The 13,357-nt window shown below is 53.4% G+C and overlaps 1 protein-coding gene across 2 annotated transcripts; it reads right to left on the reverse strand.

Annotated features, from left to right (window-relative positions):
* Window positions 1-296: 296 nt before the first annotated feature.
* Window positions 297-12,525, reverse strand: LOC144941758 (mRNA decay activator protein ZFP36L1-like). 2 transcript variants are annotated; one of them, XM_078868174.1, is made up of 2 exons: window positions 12,122-12,525; window positions 297-8,113 (listed from the first exon to the last, which is right to left on the reverse strand). In XM_078868174.1, exons 1-2 carry the CDS (start codon window positions 12,173-12,175, stop codon window positions 6,773-6,775), a joined length of 1,395 nt encoding a protein of 464 aa, XP_078724300.1. In that variant the 5' UTR covers window positions 12,176-12,525; the 3' UTR covers window positions 297-6,772. The 2 variants fall into 2 exon arrangements, with proteins under 2 accessions (XP_078724300.1, XP_078724301.1); XM_078868175.1 differs by lacking the exon at window positions 12,122-12,525 and adding an exon at window positions 8,615-10,340.
* Window positions 12,526-13,357: the final 832 nt, after the last annotated feature.

The following is a 13,357-nucleotide window of genomic DNA, read 5'->3' on the forward strand; positions in this document are numbered from 1 at the left end:
CTCGAGTCCACATCTCATAGGTGGGACAAAGTCATTGTTATGCAAGTCCAAGTCGAGTCGCAAGTCATCAAATTCATGACTCGAGTCTGACTCGAGTCCAAGTCACATGACTCGAGTCCACACCTCTGCCAAATACCACCACCATTGACACCATCACCACCACTTACACCCAGAGAGCCAAATACCACCATTGACACCACCACCATTCACCACCAGCAGTCCAAGCAGCACCATCGCGTTAACAAGACCGTGCAAACAAACAACAATAAGAAATGACACAAATACACACGTCACTATTCGTTTGTTTACCTTTGAATTTTTATTGTGTTTTTTTTTGTTATTTTAAATTAAGCCGCGTCTTTTGTTTGTCTGTTCCATTTTAATCGTGTGTGTTGTAAAACATCACCATCATCGTCATTTTACATGAGCCACGTTGTAGCAGTTGTGTTCCAAGGAAAAAAATTCCACGCATCAACCCCCCTCCTCCTCCTCCTCCTCCCCCGTTGGGGTCACGGGGGGTCAAACATCGATGCGAAATACGATCTCCCCCCACCGCAAGCGTGCGCAGCCTATCACAAGATAGAACCTCCCCCATGCGCATCCTATAACGTTAACAACCGCAATCACATAACTTAACACGCTAATCACAATTAATAATAATGAGAGCATAGACAATCTATCGTTTCAACATCACCCCGATAAATATGAACGCAGTTTTTTTTGTTTTGCTGAAACGACCAACAACAATAATAAACGACAACAAGAGAAAAAAATTTTTTGTTTGTAATAAATAATTTAAATAGCGGTTGTGCATTCCATAATAATGATAGTAATAAAACATAATAACGAAGAGTACGAGTTGAGCTCAAATTTCTGATAGAGATGTGACCGATGTGAGTTTCTCTCTCTCTCCTCTGTCTCTTAGCGAAGTCGGCTGTTTACAATTCGATCAGTAGGCCGGTGGAATGAGTAAAATAATAATAAGTCCACTGATTGATTAAAGTATCATGATCAACTTTTTGCGTCGTTAATTATTCTGACCAACATCCTGTTGTCCGCACCCACCCCGATGAAGGTGGGAAACCCCCCGCCACCTCCCCTCCCGTGACGCGGCTGATGATGCCTGTCACCTCCCGTCCAGCGGCACACCACGCACACACGCACGTAGGGAAGAGGCGATACTGTGTTTTCTGACGACTGTTATATTCGTGTAAATACGATTGCGTCTAGTTGATCGTAAATCGTGAATCGATGACTTCAGTGGGTAGCCACAAGATGAGTAACGAGAAGTAATCGGACTACGGCCCCCAGTTCCACGAACGAATGACTGACACGCAGAGGTCGCAAACGGGTTTTGAATCCTTACCCGTACCCGGCCGCACCAGGGTCGCAAACGGGTACCCGTACCCGTACCCGGCCGTACCCGTACCCTACCCGTACCCGGCCGGGTAGGGTACGGGTATCGGGTACCTGATTGCGACCTCTGGGATGAAGCCATGTTGCAGGCGCGGGTGGGTTGATTCTAGGAACTTGAATTGTGAGAAGAGACAAGACGTTGGGAAATGAGTGACAAACGGTTACTCACCAGTGACTCACGGCCTACCCGTACCCGGCCGCACCAGGGTCGCAAACGGGTACCCGTACCCGGCTGGGTACGGGTAGCAGGGTATTGGGTAGGGTACGGGTATCGGGTACCCGGTTACGACCTCTGCTGATACGTTGTGACGCTGGCGGCTGCCGCCTTGAGTTGCCAACTTATTGTCGTCTCCCGCAACTAAGTAACCCGCCAGTTGCGGCCACGTGTTTCCGCAAACCGGGAGCCGAGAAAGAGAAACCACAATCGATAACAAGAGCGATAATAATAATATTATAAATCACAACAGAGGCCCTAATCGAATGAGACAGGACCAAGAACGGAAACGTCACGTGTTGAGGCTGTGTGGAATAATAGCGAGTAAAAAAAAAGACAATAATTAACGGCAGAAAATAATTGTACTCTTATGTGAACCCATACATCATCGTCGTCATCGAATGACAAAACAGTGGAATGAAGATGACGGATTCCGTTTGTCAATGAGTGTAGTTAATGTATTTTAAGGCTCTGTCATTTATAACCGACGGAAGGCATTTGACGGTGTAAGTAGTTCATTAGAAAAACAAAAACGTAAGACAGCACGGAACAGCTCTTTCATGTATGTTGAACTTCTTTTGCACCGTACGTAGCCAACCAATCTTGCAGTTTTGTGTCTTGTGGCCACGTGCTCTTATCATCGTCGCTAATCCCGTCCATCGCCTGACAGCTATTGCCCCCTGACAACGCACCTCGGATCTTGCATCGACAGCTCTCATCTTGTAGCTACGTACAATGCAACTTGTACTCTTACCAAACGAGAAGAACGAAGACGCGTCGCCACTGCGACGAATCACGATTCAAATCCGCGGCGTGACGCCAAGACCACAGCGGCGCTTGAAAGAAAGTCATTTGAAAAAGACCGCCCCCCTATCCCCGCACCCTCCCCGCTCCCCCCGTCCTTCCTTAACCATACTTCACCACGCCGGTAGGTGCGGGTGGTGGCGAGGACGTGGGGAATGAGAGTTACGGTACAACAACGCCACCCCACCACGTTGTCACGCGGCAAAGCCTGTGACACCCATTACGCACTGCGGTTACCAATCAATCAACCAACCAACCAACCACCCCCCCCAAGTATATTTTTTTATCAGCTTTGTAAAAATTCCGCTACTAAAGATGTGCCCTTTATTTTAGTTAAACCCTGTGCGCGAACGTCATTGAGAGGCTCACTCAACCACACGCAACTCATTGAACGAACACAAACTGGGAGTGGGGGAATTTCAACTTGTGGTGTAGGAGGGAGGCAATGCCCCCCCCTGCCCCCCCCCCCCAAGAGGGAAGGGGAGGGAGGGGGGTTCAAGCATCTTTAGGGAATCCGCAGGTGTTATCGGCTCTGGGGGAGCGGTGGGCGATGTCTGCTGCTCATAGCTCAGTGCACATAACCACGCTCGCGACGCCACCGTCATTGTTTCTTTGCCAAGGCACAGCCAATTGTAATGAAATTGCTTTTTTTTCGCAACAACAACAACAATAATAAAGGTTGACCCACGGGCAGTATTATTGAGTTTACAGAGCCCTCTCACCAATCCACTGCTGCATGATAAGGCCTGCTCGCCCCCCGCAACGGGGTTCGTTAGACCATACTTCACCACGCCGGTCATCACTGCTGATGTCGGTCGCGGGGTCGTGAACTGAACTCAGGTTTAGGCGGAGTTCAAAGCGCAGCGCCACCGCTCCCCGCTCAACGACAACCACTTGCACACCCGTGAAATTACGACGCTGTCTACATTGGCCGGATTGTAAGACGCACTTATCCTCCAAACACCGCGGCCCACCCCACACTCCACCCGCACCGCCCCCCCACCTCCCGGTATTTTTAAGCAAAAATTTGTTGGGTGCGTGTTTACTTTCCGGAGCGTCTTATAATCCGGATAATTGTGGCAATTATCGCGATGTTCAAGAAGAGACTCGCATGCTGAGTTAAATAGGAAGGCACTGCAGGTTAATAGTTAATACATTACTAATATCATCACCATCATGATTATAATTACAATCACCCTTATCATCATCATCATCATCACGATTATCAACTGGCAAAATGTAATACAAAAATCACGTTACTATCTCCCATCCAAAGGCAGTTGGAAGTGTGCAATTGGTAAGGCGCGTGGTGATTCTGCGTAAGGCACCGCGTGGGTAAACGTCACGGGCTTACTAATCAAGCCATCAAGACATTTGCTTACAGCATCAATTACAAAACAAAGTTTTCATTACGTGTCTCTCATCTTCGCCCCCTAAATTGTTTTATCCCGATCGTTGCTAGCGGCGGCGTCGCGAGATGACAAGAAAAAAAATCCATTCGGAAATCGAGCGGAGCAGTGAGACGCCCCCCCTCCGTGTGAAGTGAACGGTCCACGGACGCGGATATCACAGAGCCACATCTGAGATTCCTTCTTTTATCGAGTGTCACGCTGTCTGGTCCACACACAAAACGGCCCACGTAAGCGGACATCACAGAACTACCTCTGATATTCCATATTTTATCGAGTGTCACGCTGTCTGGTCCACACACAAAACGGCCCACGTAAGCGGACATCACAGAACTACCTCTGATATTCCATATTTTATCGAGTGTCACGCTGTCTGGTCCACACACAAAACGGCCCACGTAAGCGGATATCACAGAACTACCTCTGAGATTCCATATTTTATCGAGTGTCACGCTGTCTGGTCCACACACAAAACGGCCCACGGAAGCGGACATCACAGAACTACCTCTGATATTCCATCTTTTATCAAGTGTCACGCTGTCTGGTCCACACACAAAACGGCCCACGGAAGCGGACATAACAGAACTACCTCTGAGATCCCTTTTTATTCAAGTGTCAACTCTGTTCTACGCACACAGTAGAGGGCAACACGTCCCCACCCGCTCTGCTACACGAGAACACTGCTGTTCGTCGCACGACAGTCAACCGGATGATTTTAATTCTAAGAGCTGCAACTGAGCCAGATTTAGCGAGATTCAGTGTGCATTGTTTCTTTTTAAAATAAGGCCACCCTATCTGTATAAGTACGATAACAATGATGACCATTAGTGATTGATTCAGAGCCCGTCAGTTATTTTTTTAGTTGAGTGTAAAGTTCCAAAATGGGTTCAAGGTGCAGCGCTGCAAGTGCTCGCTAACGCCACTGCTCATAGAAGGGGTCTCCACTCCTGAAGGCCATTTGGCCCCGCTGAGTATAAAGTGAACGTGGCCCATTCTTCGTGATCAGCTCCGGAGGAAGCCCCAGACTGTGAACCTAAAAACACACGGCCACCTTTGTCTTCCCTACGGCCGAAGGCACCTTTACGTGACGAGAGACGAGAAGACGTTTCAGCACGTGGGCCCTTTTTCAGAGCTGGCAGAGAGATCCACGGAGTCATTTCACAGTGTGTGGGGGGGGGGGTGATTAATTGTTTTTTTGAGACGTTACATTCCCAAATAAATGCAGCCCCTGAAATAATTTGAACAAGTCACAGTCTCCCTGCCTGTCGATTCTCTCTCCGCCCTAAAGAAGGCCCATTGCCCGAAATGTTAGTGTGTATTACAGGACCTATGCAGCTGGTACATTAATCGTTAATGAGCAGAGCCCCGTACGATTAAGTCAATTCTGAGAATTAATCTACGAACGATTAAAAGTGAATGTTTTTTGGCGGTTGGTTAGTCGCGCTGGTGACCAACCCCCAAATCATGTCTTGTGAAGGCTGGAAACCCCCACTTATATGCATGTCATCCGAATAGTCGATTAATGGAACCGATGATCGGTAGAGCAATCGATCGCTTTGGCTATCGGTTGACAGCCCGGCTCTAAACGATGACTTGAATCAGATCTGGGTGGCTCGTAAAACTCGTTCAGACATCGGCCAAACATCCCAGTGCAGGGTCCTCTTTACTACGCGCCATAGGACTCATCGGATAAATAAATGCATATCATTATTATAATAATTATTAAAACGAATATCATCAACATGTATTTGTAATATCAACACCGTCACGATCAGCATTATAGTTATTGTACATGTTTAATGTAAGGCGGTGTAGTTTTTGTTCCGCTATAAGTCAGAGGGCTTCCAGTTCAGAGTAAGATACATTTACTCTCTCCAATAAAGAATCTCCATCATCAGTCATGCTCTACCCACTGCTGGATGAAGGCCTCATGCGACAGAAGAACGTTGCACCCGGTCAATCCGGACATGCCTTTTATCTCTTTCTCTCATTCATCATAACGGGTGGCAGTACAGCAAGTGGGTGGGTTTTGCGAACCCGCATGCAAAGGGGAGTGTTAAGTGGCGTCACATCCTCGTGCACACACACACACGCAGCGTGGTCGTGGGGTTTCTCCGGTGTTGTTTTGGTTGTCTCTCCAAAAAAGCAACACCAGACGCACACGAAAAGCCAAACTCTCGATCATTATTTGAAGAAAATAAAAAAAAGTTGGAATTCATGGCCAAACGTAGCAGGACCCTCCTGAAAGAGAGTCTTGAGGCTTGAATGAGGCTTTCCTGAACAATGAATTACGATTTTTTGTTTACGATTTGTTCCCATCATCATCAATTAATAATATTAATATTTAAAATAATAATAGAATTACTTTTTTAAAGTCAACTCTGAAACCCCAATGGATGTGGAATGCGAGTTGGAGGTTCGGTTGCAAATTAAAGCCACGTGGAGATCGCTCGGATCAATCAATTAATTACTCGATCAATGTATTTATTTATGAATAGAAACCCTCATTAATCGATCAATGAATCGATAGAGACCCATCGACTCACATCGATCACCGGCACAAATGCGACGATCAAAACGGCGAGGCGAAAATGAAATTTCATTGATCCTTGAATCTTCCTGCGATCCGCCAACCCGTGAAAATCCCTAGAATTAATCACTGATGGGCGGTGGGTGGTTTGGGGGGGCTTGTTGTCGGGGGGAAGGTGGGGGGCTTTGAGGTGAGAAGAGGTGAGGGTGAAAGTCACGGTGGGGGGGGGGGCGGTCGGATTATTTTCATCCCGATTGCTGAGCACAGTCCCAAGCCCCCAAAGCCAACCCCCCCACCTACCCCCACCTACCCCCACCTACCCAAACAACACAAAAAAACCGCCGAGCGTCCAGAAACAAACGGCACACCTCCCCTTCTCCGCGGCGGCGGCGGCGGCCCTCAGTCGTCGGTGATGGAGAGGCGGCTGAATATTGGCAGCCGCCGATTGGGGTCCATGACGGGCGACTCGGAGCCGCTGAGGCTGCCCGAGGAGCTCATGGACGACGAGCAGCTGTCGTGGTCCGAGAAGGAGGAGCCCTGGGGGCTCGGAGGCGGCTCCGACACGGGGGACGGCGCGGAGCCCCCGGGGCGCCTCTGCTCGCAGCCCGCGGGGCAAGTCGGCGGAGAGGCGCCACCTACCGGAGCTGGCTGCTGATGATTCTGCTGATGATTCTGCTGCAACTGATGCTGCAGCAGCTGTTGCTGATGCTGCTGCTGTTGGATTGGACGTGGAATGGCAAAGGGTGCGAACATGTTGGCGAGCTCTTGGTGAGAGAAGGTGAATGCGTTGTTGGCGTAGCCCCCCGCCGAGTAGCCCGACGAGGAGGACGACGAGGGCGGTGGCGTCGACGACGACGCCGACGAGGAGACGGAGGAGGACGACGAGGAGGCAGCGGCCGCCGCAGCGGAGCCGACGGGGGCCAGGAGGGCCGCGTCGATCTCCGCGTAGAGGCCCGGGGGCGGCGGCGGCGGTGGCGGGGTGAGCGACAGGGGGCTGTGTAGGCGCGGCGGCGAGTCCAAGCCGAGCATCGCGGGCGTGGAGAAGCCGGAGAAGCTCAAGCTGTGCTGGAGCCTGGGGCGGTGGTCTCCGCCGCCACCGCCGCCGCCTCGGCCACCGTGGGCGGACCTCTTCTCCTCGGCGTTGTGGATGAAGTGGCAGCGCGGGCCATAGGGGCAGAAGCCGATGGTGTGGAAGGTGCGGCACAGCTCGGTCTTGTACTTGGGGTGGCGCACCAGCGTGCGCAGCTCGTAGGCTCCGTGCGCGAACTGGCACTTGTCGCCGTACTTGCACGCGCCGCTCTCCTCGAAGGGGCGGCACAGCTCCGTCTTGTAGCGGCTCGAGCTGCTGCTCTGGGCGCCGAGGCCGCCGCACGGGATGGTGGCGCTGCCGGCGCTGGCGACCCGGTGAAGAGCGGGCCGCTCCCCGCCCTCGCTGTACGATCTGTCGCGGAATTTGCCCTCCTTCGGGAAGATGTGCGGCTGCTGCTGCTGTTGATTGTGCTGCTGCTGCTGTTGATTGTGCTGCTGCTGCTGCTGATTATGCTGCTGCTGCTGATTATGCTGCTGCTGCTGCTGTTGATTATGCTGCTGCAAAGTTGGTTCCGCTTTGAAGCAGAATTCTTGGAACTTTGGGGAGCGGTGGCGTCGATCGGAGAAGATGAAGTTGCCCGCGGGCGCAGCGCTCGCCGGCTGTTGTCGCTTGTCCAGGATCCCCATGCCCAGGCCTCTGCTGGAGTTACTCTGTGAAGGAGGAGGAGACAGGGAGAGGGGGGGAGAGGGACGCGAGGCAGACTTTTAAACCACTTTTATTGCTTCCAGCAGCAACAGCTCTGGAGCCGATTTCGAGACGAAAGGCAAAGTCACCTGCAACAAATAACACGAAACACAAATTTATATTTTAAAAAGCCACGTGGTCGTGGTCGCCATTCACGCCGGTAGAGAGGGGCTTTTCCGCCCCCACCCCCCTCCCACAGAGGTGAGGGGTGGTGGCGAGAGATATAAGTGGTGGAGAGATAAGCGGCGAGAGGTGGGAGAGGTAGAGGTGGAAGAAAGCGGTGGGAGAGAGAGATGAAATAGAGAGAAAGGAGAGAGGTGGGAGAATGGTGGGAGAGGGATATGGTGGAGTAAGAAGTGGGAGAGATACAGGTGGGAAATAGCGAAGAGAGACGTGAGAGAGATGGGGGAGAGGGAGATGGGAGAGATAAGTGGGAGAGAGAGAGTGGTCAGCATGTCGGTTGCCACCTGTCCCGGATTCCCCAGGACCGTCCTCTTGTTGAGGAGGAGGTGGTAGCTGCAGCCCCCCCCCTCGACCGCCGAGATCCCCGCAGGGTTCCGCGGGACGTGAGGGGTCCCGGGGAACCCTGCCCGGAGCGGCTACGCACCGCTCCACGCAACGACCCATCCCTCTTCCTCTTCCTCCGGCAAAACAAGGCACACGCGCAGCCCCTGCAAGTGCCAGTTCGCGCTACTGTTGGCGGATAGGCGCATCCGCCGGAGGGAGCTCCATAGAGCCTCCCTCCATCCCTGGAGGGCACTTGGCCTACTCTTCCACGGTAGTGCTCGTCGATGGTACGCAATGGTGGGTAGCCACCCACACTTTACCCCACCGCGCCGATCGACTGACGCTGAACCCATTGACGCTGCTGGGTGGACAGAGACGGGGCGGGTGATGGGACGGTAAGAAACTCGGCCCCCCCGTTCTTGCTACTGCCGCGCCGGGCGATCGAATCGAGCCGGCGACCTCTGGGTGACAAAGTCCAGCGCGTCCGCTGACCATCGCGCTGAGAACGATGTAATTATTATTTATTAATGACACGAAGGCGAGCTCGCCGGAGCTGCACGACAGTTCACGTAATTTGGGATCTTAGTAGCACTCGAGCTGTGCGTGCACGAGGTGCGGCTGCCTCCGCGGGGCTAGTGACCGTGTGAGTGTGGATGTGTGTCCGTGTATCACGTGATGCTGCTGCGTGCCTGCGTGTGTGAGGGATGTGTGTGTGTGAGGCTGTGTGAGTCCATGTGTGTGTGTGAACCTGTGTGTATGTATTAGTGGGGAGCGGTGGTGTAGTGGTTAGCGCGCTGCGCTAAGAACCCGGCGACCCGGGTTTGATTCCCGCTCACGGCCAACACCAGTGACGATTATCTGAACCGGTCCTGGGCCTCCCCTAGGTCGACTCAGCCTCAAATGAGTACCTGGTTCGGTGTGTAAACATCGCCACTGGGGAGACAAAGGCGGTCGGGTGTGGTGCTGGCCACCCACCACCTCTTGTACCGTTCTGGCCTTCATAGGTGCTCGCTAACAGCACTTGCCCCTACAGTCTGTTAAGGCTATATGGGAGATCTTTATCTTTGTCTTTTTGTGTGGCTGTGCGAGGCTGTGTGTGAGACCGCGTGCCCGTGTGTGTGAGGCTGTGTGTTTAAGTGAGGCTGTGTGTCTGTGTGTTTGAGTGATGCTGTGTGTCTCTGTGTTATGCTGTGTGCCTATGCGTGTGAGATTGTGTCTGTGTGAGACTTTGTGTCTGTGTGAGGCTATGTGAGTCTGTGCATGTTTTAGGCGATGTGTCTGTGCGAGGCTGTGCCTGTGAGAGCATCTGTGTGCGGTTGCACGTCTGTGTGTGTGTGAGGCTGTGTGCGAGTCCATGTGTGTGTGCGAGGCTGTGTGTGAGTCCATGTGTGTGTGTGAGCCTGTGTGTATGTATTAGTGGGGAGCGGTAGTGTAGCGGTTAGCGCGCTGCACTATGAATCTGGCGACCCGGGTTCGATTCCCGCTCACGGCCAACACCAGTGACGATTATTTGAACCGGTCCGGGGCCTCCCCTAGGTTTACTCAACCTCAAATGAGTACCTGGTGCGGTGTGTAGTAAACATCGCTACTGGGGAGACAAAGGCGGCCGGGCGTGGTGCTGGCCACCCACCCCCTCGTGTGCCGTGCTGGCCTTCATAGGTGCTCGCTAACAGCACTTGCCCCTACAGTCTGCTAAAACTACACGGGGGATCTTTGTCTTTTTTTTGGTCGTGTTTGCGAGGCTATTCCGTGCGCCTACGCGTGTGTGTGAAGCTATGCACGTCTGGGTGTGTGTATACCATATCGAGGCTTTGTGTGTCTGCGTGAGTGCCTGTGTTTGCGTATATGCGAGACTACGTCTGTGTGCAAGCCGCTGGCTGCGTGTGTGCGTCTCTCCGTGTGCACGTGGGTGTTGCCGTGTGAGTGAGTGTGTGTGTGTCTCGTGTGGACACCGCGTGACGCTCCGGCCCTCATAGGTGCCACTCGCTAACGGCACTTGCCCCAACAGCCTGTGCAGGCTATACGGGGGATCTTTTTATTTTCTATTTATGTGCCCATGTGTTTGTGCCTGGTTTTGTTTGTTTCCGTGTGCTCGCGTCTGTCTGTGTATGACTCTGCCCTTGTCCCCGCCCACGGCCAACACCGGTGACGATTATCTGAACCGGTCCTGGGACTCCCCTAGGTCGACTCGGCCTCAAATGAGCACCTGGAGCGGTGTGTCAACATCTAGGGAGACGAAGGCGGTCGGGCGTGGTGTTGGCCATCCACGCCCTCGTGTGCCGTGCCGGCCTTCACAGGTGTTACTCGCTAACAGCACTTGCCCCAACAGTCTGTCGAGGCTATGCGGGGGATCTTTGTCTTTGTTTGTATGTATGGGTGTGTCTCTATGTGTGTCTGAGTGTTTCTATATTTGCGTGTAATGTTCTGCAAAAGCTTGTTCAATTAAAGTGGACAAAGTTACCCTATGTCATATACTATAGGGGCAAGTGTTGTTAGCGAGCACCTATTAAACCCGACAGGGTGTACAAGGGAGTGACGTCACCAACACCACGGCCGCGTTTGTATCCCCATAAACACACCACACCAGGTACTCATTCCAGGCTGAGTCGACCTAGTGGAGGCCCAGGACCGGGATCGGCTCAGACAGACGCGTCACTGATGTTGGCCGTGAGCGGGAATCGATTTCGGTTGACCGCGTGCATATCGCAGTGCGCTAACCACCGCGCCACCGCTCCCCACACGTGTAAACATTCCCCGTGTAGCCTTAACAGACTGTTGGGGCAAGTGCTGTTAGCGAGCACCTATGAAGGCCGGCACGGCTACACGAGGGGGTGACTGGCCGACACCACGCCCTAGCCGCCTTTGTCTCCCCAGTGCCGATGTCAACTGCACCGTTTACACGTGTATACAAATGCTGCATGGTATAACACTATAACGCATTGATTGTATCAAGTATAATGTTATAAGTTTAGACTCACGCGCGCTAAATAGTCGCTCACACACACCCAGTCGACATTGCAGCGCAGTACGCTGCACACAAAGACAAAGATCCCCCGTATAGCCTCAACAGATTGTTGAGGCCAAGTGCTCGGAACGAGTGAGCATCTATGAAGGCCGGCACGGCACGCGATGGGGTGGGTGGCCGATACCACGCCCGGCCGCCTTTGTCTCCCCAGTTGCTGATGCGTTTTCACACCGCACCAGGCACACACTCATTAAGGTCCGAGGCGACCTAGGGGAGGCACAGGACCGGTTCAGAATTTTTTGTCACTTTGCGGGCCGGGTCCGTAGCGCAGTGTGCCTAACCACTGCGCCACCGCTCTCCAACCACACACACGCAAAGACCCCCCCCCCCCACTTATAGCGTCAACAGACTGTTGGGGCAAGTGCTGTTAGCGATCACACACACACATGCGCGCGCGTGCATTATAGACTGTATGTGTGTGTATACTGCAGTGAAGATTTACCTTATAGACACAATCGCCCACGTCAAAGAGTCCCGCGAGTAGAGCTGTAGACATTATCGGGGGGGAGGGGGGGGGCGCTTGAAGGCCAGAAGTTCTCCAAGCCACAGAAATTTAAAGTTTTACCCACCCCCCCACCCCCCTCCGCCCCCCAGCAACATCCACTGCCAAATGCGACGAGAAGCAGAGCAGAGGTAGAGAGAGAGAGAGAGGTGATGATGATGATGGCGTGGGTTGGGGAGAGCGCAAAGAAGAGACAGAGGAGTCCGACAGAGAGACACGGGCAGAGGAGGGACACGGAGAGAGAGAGAGAGACCTCCGTTTTGCACGGACTGCATCACAAGCCTCAACTTCAAGAGTTTATCCGAGCGGCGAAGTTTGGAGTCGTGGTCGGACGGAGGCGGAGTCTACCCCCCCCCACTCTCGTCCTCTTCCACCCCCCCCACCCCCCACCACTCTTTCTTATTTTCTTTAAAACTTTATTTTTTTTCTTACACGAGAGGAGAGAGGGTGTGACGGAATGTTGGGGGGTGGGGCGGGCGGGGGGGTCAGAGCAGATGGGGGGTGTGGATGGGTGGGTGAGTGGGCGGGAGAGAGGGAGATGGAGAGAGAAGGGATGGGTGGGGAGGGGGAGGGAGCGACAAGGAGGGGAGGGGGAGACGGAGGGGGTGGTGGTCTGGGGTTAGACGGGGGGGGGGGGTGTCGAGGGAGAACGGGGGGAGTTGGCGGGGTGGGAGAGAAGTGAAGGGGGAGGGGGGGAATGGGGGAGAATGGAGGAGGGAGAGAGGTGGAGAGGGTGGAGCGAGAGGAGAGGGCGTGGTGGAGAGGTTTGAGGGGAGCTGAGCTGCGGAGATAGTTTCGTTGTGGCTGGTGATGGTGGTTGTGATGGTGCTGGCCACCCACCCCCTCGTGTGCCGTGCCGGCCTTTATAGGTGCTACTCGCTAACAGCACTTGCCCCTACAGCGTGTTCAGGCGACGCGGGGAGGATCTTTGAGGTTGTGGTGATGGTGTGGGGAGCGGTGGTGCAGCGGTCAGCGCGCTGCGCTACGAACCCGGCGACCCGAGTTCGATTTCCGCTCACGGTCAACACCACCGGTGACGATTAATCCGAACGCGGTCCCGGGGCCTCTCCTAGGTCGACTCAGCCTCAAATGAGTACCCGGTGCGGTGTGTAAACATCGCCACTCGGGGAGACAAAAGGCGACAGGGCGTGGTGGTGGTTGTTGTTGTTGTTGATA

This window comes from Lampetra fluviatilis, chromosome 25 (assembly GCF_964198595.1).
Source record: "Lampetra fluviatilis chromosome 25, kcLamFluv1.1, whole genome shotgun sequence".
NCBI classification, from domain to species: domain Eukaryota; kingdom Metazoa; phylum Chordata; class Hyperoartia; order Petromyzontiformes; family Petromyzontidae; genus Lampetra; species Lampetra fluviatilis.

Coding starts and splice junctions, on each gene's coding strand:
- LOC144941758 (XM_078868174.1), bottom strand. CDS start 12,175: ATGTCTACAGCTCTACTCGCGGGACTCTTTGACGTGGGCGATTGTGTC. Junction 8,114..12,121: donor TGGGCGATTGTGTCTATAAG/GTAAATCTTCAC, acceptor CCTCCTTCACAG/AGTAACTCCAGCAGAGGCCT.